This window comes from Homalodisca vitripennis, chromosome 4, assembly GCF_021130785.1.
Source record: "Homalodisca vitripennis isolate AUS2020 chromosome 4, UT_GWSS_2.1, whole genome shotgun sequence".
NCBI classification, from domain to species: Eukaryota; Metazoa; Arthropoda; class Insecta; order Hemiptera; family Cicadellidae; genus Homalodisca; species Homalodisca vitripennis.
Genome location: NC_060210.1, coordinates 15,642,210 through 15,655,578, shown reverse-complemented (window position 1 = coordinate 15,655,578; position 13,369 = coordinate 15,642,210). Strand labels below are relative to the sequence as shown.

Sequence of the window (13,369 nt, the reverse complement as noted above, 5' to 3'; positions counted from 1 at the left end):
TGCATGTACATTGATTACATGGACCCGGTAACGTATACGACGGTTGACAAGCGTTTGGAAAAGCAACTGGCAAACGTCGGTGACCGTCCGGACTTGAAGGAAAACACAGTGTATGAGATTGCTATAGTCGGTGGCAAGCCGTTGGTGTTACGAGAACGCAGGGACAGACAGTTTACAAGTACTGTCGAACAATTGAAGACCATGGTTGCAGAAACGCGCCTATTGCAAACTATGATAGCGGTGACCGGTAAGTAGTGTCTGGGTTATGTATTTATGTTTTTAGTTTTAGTTAGACTAGATGAATTTTACGGCCGTGAACGTTCCGTTACGACCTAGCCGGACATTTCCAGGACGTGCGTGAACGTGAACACACTGGTGGGTTTTTACCGGGTCAGCCACTTGTCGCCAACCCCGGATATCTATGATATGTGATCAGCACATCCTTACCACCTAAATCTCAAGGAAACATTCATTCAAGTTCGAGGTGTGTTATGGCCTAACCGGACACTCCTGGTACGATCTAACCGGACACTTACGACGTGGTTGGACACTCCTGGTACGACCTAACCGGACACGTATGACCTGATTGGACACTCTACGACCTAACTATACACTTACAACCTGATTGGACACCCTACACCCAACCGCCTACGATCTAACTGGACACCCTACGTTCCCGGCTAGACACTCTACGGCCTGGTTAGACACTCCTGTTACGATCTAATTGGACACTCTACGACCTAACTAGGCGCCGGCAACTGACCGAATATTCTCTTTGACCTCTCTTTTTTATTTTTTTAAATTTTTGTAAAAATAAACAAGAATAGTAAATAGGAATGCTGCGTCCACCAGGCCAGTGGTTACCAACCGAGCACATACGTGCACCTCGACCGGGCACATTTCCACTACGACCTAACTGGACACTCTACAACCAGATTATTGTCAGATTATCATTTAGAACGATTAGGGCATCAAGTTGAACCGCCTGTATAAATATCTGACGCGCTCTAGTATTTCAAGGCCAGATTTTTTTTTTACATTAAAAAAATTCTGCCATGACTTTTGATCACGTCCAAATCGTCAGTCATTTGAATAGGACACTTTTTTGAGTTTACTGAACATTCGCTCTGAATATCTGACACGCCCAAATAACTTTTCTTTTTTTCACCACTTTTTATAGCCACCCTCCACTAATTACTTGCCAGATTATTATCGCTCGGTTATCAGAAAGACATAGCGCATATAAATATTATGAATGTCTGACACGCCCAAGTATTTCCATGTGACTGTTTTTTTTGTACATTTTTTAAAATTTGTACATGCTTTTCTCCACACTAAAATGAAAAACTTATAAACTTTTTTTCGTTTTAGGACTTAATCTTCACAATCCCATAGGTCCCCATGACGCTTTAGTTACTGCAAATTTAGCATCCCGGGCACCCCTACTATATGTAAAAGTTTGAATTATAACGCATCTTATTATTAACTCCACAATGTATGGTTGGTTATCTTTATAATTAATTCTAAAAAGGAACTAAAACTATATTTAGATGTTAAAAAATTTTACACAGAAGATGACTTGGTGCCGAAACAAAGTGTCCACAATGTAATGGATTTTAGTTTCAAGGGTTGTAGTTTCTTTTTTATATTAACTATTAACTTAGATGCAATTTTACTGAATTATTTCAGTGTTTCTTTCTAAAATTTCACTATGATATTAATATTTCAAAAGTCCACTTGTTTCACATTCATTACACGGCATAGCTCATTGTTGACTCATAGTATGCATTAAAGTTCAGAACTTTTAACAGTCTTTTACCGATTTAATTAGGAATTGCTTAGTAAGCCACGGATGCAGTTGAATCCCTTGGTCAACTGTTGAGAGTAGCTGTTAATTTCAACTGTATGCTACATTGATATTTAGTACGTTTATCGTGTTTTAGAACTTTTATACAATTTCTTTCTATACAACTAAGTGGATGTAAATGGTGTGCGGCATGAATTACCGGTGGTTCTCACCCGGAGTGCTATAGTGCTAACCAACACTAAACTATAAGGCGTTAAAGTCCACCATCTTCATCAGTCACCAGCGAACCATATCGCACTGAAATAATGCATCTTCATGATTCATCACTGACTCATGTCGCTATATGAGAAAGCTTATCATATTTAATAAAAGTCAAAAATATTTCTGGGTAAAACATATTTTAATTAATTGTTATCGTACCTTGATTTTAACTGTGTTTCCTATTCTACTGTCCGTATCAACCTCCTTCATTCATTAACCTCTTAGATCCTTTTGTGCCAGAAATATGTTATAATATTTTATTTCTTCCATGAAAGTAAGTCCATAATTCTGTTTCAGCAAGCCAAAGCTTTTTTAGAAGTTGGAGGATTGAATGGTGCTAATTCGTATGACAAGAATGATATTTATTATTCAGACGAAGAAGTGGAGGAGCCATCAACATCAACAGCAGCTGCTGCAGCAGCAGTATTAGCAAAACCACAAGCAGTAGTAACAAAACCACAAGCAGTAGTAACAAAACCACAAGCAGTAGTAGTCACACCAACAGAAGAAGGGGAATACGATCCTTATGTGGAGTATGTACCTTTGTATACAATAAAATAATTTTTAATATTTATGTCCTCTGCTTAAATTATTGTATATAATGTTTTATAGGGTTTAAAACACATAGTAGAAATTCAAAAACTATTATGTTTGACTCCTTGTGTTATTGTATACTGGCAACAAGACATTTTACATGGGTACTGATTGAAAAATAAACTGATTTGTTTTGTCCTTTTATTGCACTGACACTAAACACGTAATGATTACAATTAAAATTCAAATATTTTGTTGTTGTATTATTTACATAAACATTTCCAAAGTCATAATGCAGCTCATTGGCCAAGTCAAAGTACACTTATAACTAATTCCTAACTTAGATTAAAAGAATTAATAGATAACACAAAATAAATAATACAAAATGGAGTTACAACAAAGCCAGAGTTGTAGCAACAAAAAAGGCAAATTTAAACATTATGAAAGAAAAGTAGCTGCATGATTATATCAGTGTTTGAAAATAGCAAACCATTCAGCTGACTAGTTACTTAAATAACTAATTTAACTAATATTCAATGACAATGTGTTAACAATTGATAAATTAAATTTGAACAAATTGTAAAACAGAATAGTAATAAAAGAGACTATGCACTATTCTGCATTATTCTGAAATAGTAAAAATTGTATAGAATTGTGAAAGAAAAAAAAATGCTGCTGTTCACTTTCTTATATTATAAAATTGTTTTATATTCTGTACAAAACATTAATTTCTTTTACTATAATATTCTAATAGATAGTAATTGCAATCAACATAAATCTTTTGTTGCCAAGGATTGCTGTGAGTATTTTATTTTTTATTTTTAACACTTCTTCTATGGAGCGGCCTATTGCCTATTCACATAAGCCTCAAGGGCTTTTTGCACACCCCAGAAGCTCACCATGAGGTCTACCATTCTATGGATTCAACAGGGCCAAAAACAACCTATCAGGTCCTCCTTGGAAAATTCACCACCCTTGTCCAAACTACCAAAGATGGCATACCGCTCCCTTGCTATTGCAGGACAATCAAAGAGCAGGTGTTCTGCAGTTTCCTCCTGCTCATCACACATTCTACAGAGCGGATCCTTTGGAAGGATGTCAACTCTGTGAAGATGCTTCCTTCACAGGACAGATGACCATGTCCTGTAATCAGACCTATAACCCGAGAAGACACTGATCGACCTAGTGAGAGAAGGTCATACGCCACCCTGTAGTACCATTCTTCTCATTCTCATACCCGGATGCAGCTTCCACCTTCTCTCATGTTAAGCACGAACCTATTTCGAGACAGCCCCAAACGATTCACACCTAGAACTACCACAGAATGGTTGAGGACCAATCATATTAAATATTACCCTGGTTGGCCAGGGTATCAGCTCTTTCATTCTAAGGGATGCCCTCATGATTAGAAACTCAACAAACAGTCACATTGTTGATCTTCATAGCAATCCCAGACAAGTTTGGCAAGAGATCAGTGCTGCCTGGCTGCCTGTGAAGATATTTAACGTCTTACTCGTGTACCACAGAGAGGAGAAAGGACGCCACCCTGGGGACAGCCCCTCGTAGGCCTTGCACTGACACTTGCTCCCATAAGAGTGATAACAACCACATTGATAGTCGCCTGAGAGGCCGTATTGTCAAAGACTCCTTCGATATCCAGAAAGATACCTATGGCTACTTCTTCCGCTGATAGTAACTTCTCAATCCTGCACAGTAGTTGATGCAGGGCTGAGTCACATGATCTTCCTGGAATGTAGGCGTGCTGATTTGGATGTAGAGGTCGCTCCAAAAGAGATCCCTCCCAAACTAGCCTGACAACCATCTTCTCCATGGTTTTAAGAAGAAAGGTGGACAGATATATCGGCCTAAAGGACAGATTAATCCAGGTTACTCCTCCCCTGCTTCAGTATAAATACTACTTGGACACTCCAGACAGTGGAATGTACCTGAGGGTCATGGAGGCTCTGAACCGTCCACAGCAGGGAAGGAGAATATCCAACCCCCGCTGCAAACAAACCGGTCCCACTCTGTCTCCCCCAGGAGCTTTATAGGGACTAAACGAGGTAATCGCCCACTCGATCCTTCTGAAGGTACCCAACACGCCAAAGTCAATTGTAAATAAGCTTCCGCAGCCAAGTGGTTGATCATTGTCATAAACAATACAGTCCGGAAAGTGTGTTCCCATCATGACTTATAGAACTCCTTATAACTTATATGCCTTGATCGTCCCTGAGACTACCAAGTGGCAAGACTACCAGTTCTCCGACTTTAAAGCAGAGTGAGCATGATCAGAGAGTAAGGGCTCGTCAGACACATGCCAGCCACGTATCCGATTAACCATACCCTCACATCATGGTCACATCTATCAGCGCCCTACGCATTTGTGTGCGAATCGTAGGTACGTTAACCACTTTTGCAAGCACTAGACTACGGGACATTATATATTCCAGAAGCGACACCCCTGTTGTTTGTGTTAGTCCTGCCTCATTGTGTGAATTGGCCAAGCCGCTCTTCTCAACATGGTCCACCAGAGCAGCTATCTCTGTGGAGGGCGTAGAATCTACATCATCATACGGGAGGAATGCTGTTCACCTTGTTGCTTACAATACAAGCTCTGGCATTATTAACCTGGGCACTAACAATTTTGACCCTATGTTATGGCAAGCCCTGTTATTTTACCCTCAAAAATCCAGGATTCGGGTATCAGGACCATGTGAAAATCTTCCACCGGTAAACATGTACAAAATACAGCTGAAGTTGCTTTATCGTGCTGCAGATTGACATAAGGACCTAGACCCCCATGATCAGCCGCCCCACCCCGCGTCCTTAGCTGGACCTGCTCTACACCAATGAACACCCTCCAGTTCCTCACTTTTAAGAGTCACTGCAGACTGCTCATCAACCAACATCACCATCATCCTGTGTGGACATCTCCAACAACCTTCCAGTTAGACACGGAAATTCCAGCATTCTCCTTTCAGGAAAGCATCTCTTGAACTGTAGACACACTTTGCTGAGAGAACCTAGTCAAGTTGATGAGAGAGACTGTTCGTATGGTGGCTTTTCTGGGCATCCTGCGGAATAGTCCAGAAAATAGTCCACTGCGAGTCTTTCTCTACCCTCTTGCCCACCTGATAATGGGCTGTGTGAAGCTGGTGGCTACAGCTCAGTATATGCCACTTTGTTTCCACTGCTGCCAACCGCTTACAAGGCTTTCAAAGGAAACTGGCATGTACATACCTGTCTTGACTTTTTATTGTTAAGCCATAGACTTCAATAAGAAACATCAGAAAGTGTCAATGAAGCCAATGGATTTCACTTGCATCTTGTGGATGTCAAAGGCTGAACTGGGCGAGAATGGGTTTAAGCTCCTACAGATGCGCCCACTCAGCTCTGAAGCAAGGAAAGCTCTCAGGGCAAGTTTGTGTCCCGTCAGAACTTTCCTAAGTGTATCTCCCACTCCCTCCTCCGTTGAGGGAGGGATTTGATCGCCTGTCTGCTCTGGAGGTGCAGTCGAGCACCTCTTTGGCAAAGGCTTTTCCGCCGAAGAACCTCCTAAGCACCCTCTCTTTCCCACTCGGAGTAAAGTCAGCTCCTACGATTCCACCCTGTGTTGACTCCCTCTGCTTCCTGAGTCTCTTTCTTTCGTTGGCTAATTTCTTGATCTTTTGCCTCTTTCATTTAGTCATCTCAGATACACTTAAGATAAGGATTTCTGTTCTGCAGACTTAATTTTTACAATGATCAACGATTGAACCAAACTGCTGCTAGATGATAGAACCAGTAGCAGTCATGACTTGTCAACTTCATCTACGTTGCAGTTACATTAATGTAAAAATGCCCTTTTCTTTATCATTTGAACAAATACAGGCGGAATGGTTACATTTTTTTTTAATTACACGATTTTATTTGAAACCCATTATGTTGTGCTGATATGTTAAAACATTGTACTTTATTAGGCCTAATAAAAATCTCTATCCAAGATTCACTATGGTTGTCTCACAATCTTGACCACATATGTTTTCTTGTGTTGCAGTCCCAGTAATCCATTCAAAAGTAACTCTATCTGGGTGGGAAATGTAACTAAAAGTATTACTGAAGATTTGATTAAACCTTTATTTTCCAAGTAAGTATGCATTAAAAAACCTCAACTAGTATTTTTGTATTTTAATAAGGATTGGTTTATATGTGCAATGTTAAAAACATTTTCAAGAACACAAAATGAGTCTGATGACCACATTATTGTTAACCTTTGATTGCCTTTTTGTGTTGTTTTTTTTCCATTTTCACATTACTATTGCCAGTACAGAGTCTTTTAACTCATTGCAATCTATGGTAATAAGTATTTAATTTTCATAAATATGTATTAAGATATTTATAAATTGCATACATCATTTTAGTGGCATTTGAAAATAAATAGCTCTAAAGTATATGAATCAGGATGTTAAGAACATTGTCATCTATGAGTATGTATTACTATGTGATGATTTGATTATTGACATTTCTAATGACTAAAGCAAATAAACGTTACAAAAACTACTACTATTTTGTAATCAGAATTTTGGTAGGATGGTAGCAGTGGTGTAAATGAATTTTGATCAAGGCATATAGCAGCTTAGGGTTAAGCAACATAGTCACAATTCAGATAATCTACATGATCCATGCATTGGACCAACTGAATGTATTAATGTTCAGGGTATATGACACTAATAACCGTTATTGGGGCACTGTAGTTTTCTAATCTTCTGTTTTCTATGAGAACTCACAAGAATAAGAAATTACAGACAGTAATATTGTCAAACCACAGTTTCAGAACTAGCCTACATTGTGAAACTTTAAACGCATAGTGAATCACATTGTGAATTTCTTTACATTTTTCTCGGATAGATATTTTTAATTTACAAGGTTTTACACTGCTTGTAAGACAGTGTTCCAAACGTTATTTCACGTCTCTGATTACTGGTGAAAACAAATGTAGCATTGAGTAAAAGTTTCATATTTTTTTCCAATGTATTATTCTTTATATAATTGTAATAAACTTTCAGATTCTCTCCTTTCTTATAGTTTTAGAGGACAGGACACCTTTGAAATTTTCAACTAAACTAAATACAGTAAACTTCCGTTAATCCGGCACTGTCGGGACTTGAAACATACCAGATGATCAAGTATGCCAGATTGTTGGATGTATATCGGAGAAATAATGTAGACATAATAAATAAACAAACAATGTCACTAAAAAAAGGTTTTTACTATTCAAATATAACCTTTAGACAGTCCTTGTCATATGTGAATCTATAAGAACTATTGTTTTTACAGTCTATTTACAGTGCGTAATCCACGCATTACAACAATTAGGCAGAACACGGTCGAGGGCGCTTTCATACCAATTCATCACAGCCCCGTACCGTACTGCCACTGCCAGCCTCTCTAGACACTACTTGCCTATTTCATAAGGTAGTGACGAGACAGTCGTTTAGAGTCGTCCTTTCATCACAAACCTGTTCTCAGCAAATTAACTGTGAAATTGAACTACCATTTTTCTTTTATCCTGAGGGAAAGAGACAAATTGTCTCTGCAATTAGTCCTAAAAGGACCTTTGTGCCTCTCTTACTTCTATTTGTGTCTTCAGAATCTGAGACTTTACAGAAGCCGATCATATTTGAGGGCTCTTGTTCTTTGATGTCTTGGGGCTGAGAAGATATGCTCCCAGGAATCTTTTCTGAATTTTTGATATGGTAGGACAATTTAGCCAAATATGCTCCACTGATTCTTCCTCTTTTCCGCAGAGTCGGCATTCATCAGTCTGGCTAAGGCCCACCCTCATAAGATGTTTCCTTAGGGGGCCATGTCCTGTCAACATCCCTAATATCATTCTTATATCCTCCTTACTCTGATCTAGGAGAGATGCCCACCCTTTAGCATAAGGAGAGATAAACATTTTAGATTGTCTTATCTGGAGACTCTACTCCAATTAAAGTTTCTTATCCTTTTTTCCCAATGCTTTGCTGTTGGAGAAAGCTATCCCACAACCTGGCTCTGACCCCACCATAATGGACTCCGCTCCTTTTTTGGCAAGGACATCTGCTTTTTCATTTCCACGAATGCCGTCATGGCCCGGCACCCAATCGAGCTGTTATTCTTAGCCAGCTCTGCCAGAGCATTCTTGCCTTCCCAGACTGCTTTTGAATTAAATGAACAGGTATCAAATGTCTTTAGTGCAGCATGGCTGTCAGATAGTATCAAGTATTTTGATCCTTTTGTCCTCATTTTGGCCTACCATTACTAGACTCAATAGAATTGATATGAAAGTACAGCTGGTTACACAGGCTGACAGCTGACAGCCATGGTCAGTAACATGACTCGAGTCTGAACAATATCCCCCGAAGTTGGCCGAATATGAAGCCTAGCCTCTTCTCCACGCCCGCTTAAACGCTTGTTCACCACAAACGGAAAAAACATTGTTGCTTATTAAATGATTCATGTTTAGCAATGATTGTTCAAGAAAATGTAACTTTTTAAAAGGAGTGCTAGATTACTATGGGATGCCGGATTAATGGAAATAATCAAAATGCGTTATGTAGCACAAATAAAAATATTCCACATTTTAATAAAGAAGCGGATTATTTAATATGTTAATATGTATGTTTTCAGGTTTGGCAAAATAAAGAGCATAATCGTACAGCACCAAAATTTCTGTGCTTTTGTAAACTATATGGAACCCAGTATGGCTGCCAACGCGATGAAGAAATTTCACCAGCATTACCCGATAGCTGATACTTTTTTAGTTATCCGTTATCCTGATAATGCTAAAGCCAACGCTATGATGTTTGGTAATAAAAAGAATGGTATTAAAATTAAGTGAATTCACACTTATCATTATTCTTTACCATGCAAATGTTGTTATTTTAAATTATTATAACTTTCATTTCTCAAGATATATTTTTCCCTCGTTAAATATGATTTTCTAAATTTTTGTGTTTTTAATATTGTTATATGACAGTTTTAAATTTATTGTAAGTAACCACAGGCATATGTTTTATCTTCTAGTATTTAAATATATCTTTACTTATGTGTCCTACATTATAATGCCAATTTCAAAAGAAATTGAAAGCCTTTATAGATAAACGAATAAAGAAGTACTTTTTTATATCAACAGTAGTAGATTTATTGTTGTCAAGATCTAATACAGGATGTTCCAAAAAAGAATGATTGGATTTTGAGCAGGTGCTACTGAAGTTATGTACAAGATAACTGAATGATATAAACATCAACCTTAACTTAAAATGACAAAGTTTTGTTTGCCTTATGATATGGGGCCAAACATTAATTTTGACAACTGCAGAATAGTTACATGCTGCAATTTGGATTCACATGCCAGTACGATGTTGACCGTGCAAGAAAGAGTACTAGTGTGTTCTTTGGTATGTCCAGTTAAGGTTGTTTCTAGTGCACAATGTCAATTCAGACGAAATACACCCAATGACAAAGTTAGTTGTACCAGTTTTTGGATACAGTTTTAGTTTATCTGCATTTTATATCATGCAGACGTAACCTTTTATGCATGACATTTTAGAGTGTTATTTTGGATAAGTTTACTGAAATCTTTGTCAGGCAAGTGATTAATTAATTGAACAAGATGGACGAGAGCTGGCAAGAAAGTATCCAATATTTTGATATTACTGAAAAACTAGCTTACTGATCACAACCAAACTTCAGTCCCCTTCAATGTACTCACTGTTGGACATGATTCACTTGTTCAAACAATCCTCCCCCGTTCATTAATAATCAGTTTCATGTCCGCCTTTGGTATTGCCGTTACATTCAGTTCGACTTCAACGGCTTGAAGTCTGGGTTCCTTTGATTGGAGATTTCAACTTTGGGAACATCTAAAAGTCTGCATTGGTGGTCATGGTTTGATACAATTCTTGTGCGACTTCAAACCCTGCAGCTTTTAATTTTTTATGAGGAATTTTTGGGATGAATCTCGCAAACTCGCTTCGAACCCAATCCTCTGACAGAATTTCGGCAATAATTGTTATTTGTATGTCCTTCAATGTGTATCAACTTTAGAACAGCCGGAATAGTAATGATTTGCCCCTGCCGCAGTCAACATATTAAATAATTGTCCACTTTTTCCATGGCCAATATTTTCTATGGTTCACGTTGATCCGAATTGGGGCTTTTTTTATAAAACGGGTGAACAACAAATTTATGGAAGTCTGAGACCTAGCTTTCCTCCTAAAGTCCTAGCTTTCCACACACATTTTCCGGAGTCTGAAAGAAAAATGTATGCAAATCCGATGATCTTCATGTTTTGTTATTATTGAAGGGGAAAATCCGACCAAGGCTTCAGAAAGAACACTGACTGACAGGCGACTTATTAAAGGTATAAATGAGAGCTAGTCTTGGTCCAATCAGGGGGGTACAGAGATAGTTCATGCTGAGTCTGATAACAGTAGCTCTCGTAATTAAGGAGTAATTGCTGAATATCAAGTACTGTACGGACAGCTCACATGTGTTAGAATAAGTTGTTGACGAGGCTAACAAAACTTAGACATTATAACTTTGGAGAGATGTTATGTAATTCAGTTATCTTGTGTAGATTTCTTACAGTAACATTTGTATAAATCCATGTATTTTTAATATTGTATTGCTCTTATTGTTTAATGTTGTAGATATATTGTAAAAGCTTCATCAGTAGAAATAAAATGTTTTTGTATTTATTTATTTTTTTTTTAAATTATAACTTGAGTACAATACAAAATTCTTGAGGCAGCTAACTTAAGTTGTGTAGAATGACGCCAATACTCAATAGTTTTAAGTAGATTTATTTAGATTGTTAGGTTTCAATTATTTTTTGTTTTCTTATGATATGAAATCTCTTAATTATTTATATGTCGATGTTTTTATCCCTTATTACCTACTGGACTGGTATTTATTTTAGAATATTTTCAATAAATAGCAGTTACATGATGAAATATTTGTACCAAATATATACACAAATTTATATTGAATGTGTTTAGATGTTAGATTTCTGTATTCTTATATTTAAATATAAATGAAATTATACTTGAATGGAAAATATTTGTATTTTAACATGACATGGTATCTTTAAAAAAATTCCACGAATGGTGAACATGATTTTGGTAAGGTTTAGGCATACATCACCCACCTAACAGATTTTCTTACATTGAAAGGACGACTTCTATTTATTCACTTTGGTGTACTTGCCCCATTGCTAAATTTTATTAAATCAATGTGTAATTGTTAAAGAACAATGGAATATTGTTTAAATGAGTAACAGACAAAAGATCCAGTTATCTAGAAATAAACTATTACTGAGATTAATACGGTAGAATGTGGCTGAACACGAGTGAATGGCATAGTCATAATGTGTGAAATATCAAATGATATTGAATCATCAATAAGTCTCCATAACAAGGCCTTTTTTCTACTCTATCACCAATACTTCAGGATAAAGAGAGCATCATGGAGTCGAGCACAAGGAGCAACCTCCAACATCTGTCATTGATGTTATACAGAACATATCTGACGCTATTTTTCGTGAAGATCAACAAATGACCATTAGAGAAATTAATTAAATCATAACCGTAGATGAATCCTGGGTGGATCACTATTACCCGCAACTGAAAGAACTAAGTTCTCCCTTCTGTGAAAGCAAAGATGATTCATAGAGCTATGGATTAATTCCCTACTACAGCATTGCAACTGTACCAGATTTCTGGCTGTTCCCCTAATTCAAGACTCCATTGTGATGGCAAAAATTCACAACAATCACAAGATAAACAAAGCTTAGGAGGCGTGCTGCAAGGAGCTGTAGACGTTTGAAAAATGCAGGGATGATGGCAAAAGTGTATTAGAACTGAGGATGGTCGCTTTGATGTAAATGTAAATTTGGACGATCGAATAAGTACACAGTGGAGTCCCGCTAATCCGAACACGTGTAATCTGAACGTCGGTTAATCCGAACAGGTCCAGGAGGAATTATTTATAACGATAATGAACAGTTATAGGAACTAATTACATAAAAAATGAAAATGGGTGCATCATTTCGTACATAAACAAAGAAAACTTTAATTAAATAGACATAGGTACAGTATTTTATTAAGACAAATTGTGTACGGTACAGTACATAAATAATGAAGTTAAATACAGTACCAAATTGAAACTTATAGGTTAAGTATGAGTTAAATTACTGTATTAAGAAGTGAAATCACACAAAAATTGGACGTACAGTACTGATATTATTATTGAGTACAATATTAATTGTTAAAAGACATAAATTCAGTTATTGTCTTCTGTCGCATTGAAGAGAGTCTATTGGATGACGCGTAGTTTCGTACAACTATTGAACGCGTGGACCCGTACAATATCCAGTGCGCTCACATTGCTTAACAACTTAACAATAGAACTCTCACACTAAATACGGTAAATGTGCTTAGTATTCGCAAACACGTTTATTTGTCAATAAATACAATGCAACAGTCAGAAAACATGTTTTAATAAACAATATTTATAATTCTATAACAAAATAGACCCATCTCAAGTTTAAAACCGTATTTTTCTGTAATTCTGGCTAATCCGAACAATCACATAATCCGAATAGGGCTCGGTCCCAATTAGGTCGGATTAACGGGACTCTACTGTATTTTTTTCTAAAATTTTTCATAGTTAGTTTTTAAACATCGCTTCTACGTTGTTTTGTAAAAAAAATCAATGAAACTTATGATGTCAGATTTTTGTAAA

At 37.1% G+C, this 13,369-nt stretch overlaps 1 protein-coding gene across 2 annotated transcripts in view; it reads left to right on the top strand.

Annotated features, from left to right (window-relative positions):
* LOC124358985 (protein STIP1 homolog) overlaps window positions 1-9,755 on the top strand; it is a 40,829-nt gene extending 31,074 nt beyond the window's left edge. For both annotated transcript variants that reach the window (XM_046811283.1, XM_046811284.1), the window contains 3 exons: window positions 2,366-2,601; window positions 6,639-6,728; window positions 9,254-9,755. In XM_046811283.1, the coding sequence (XP_046667239.1) occupies window positions 2,366-2,601; window positions 6,639-6,728; window positions 9,254-9,464 (537 nt within the window). In that variant the 3' untranslated portion in view covers window positions 9,465-9,755. The remainder of the gene's footprint in view (window positions 1-2,365; window positions 2,602-6,638; window positions 6,729-9,253) is intronic.
* Window positions 9,756-13,369: the final 3,614 nt, after the last annotated feature.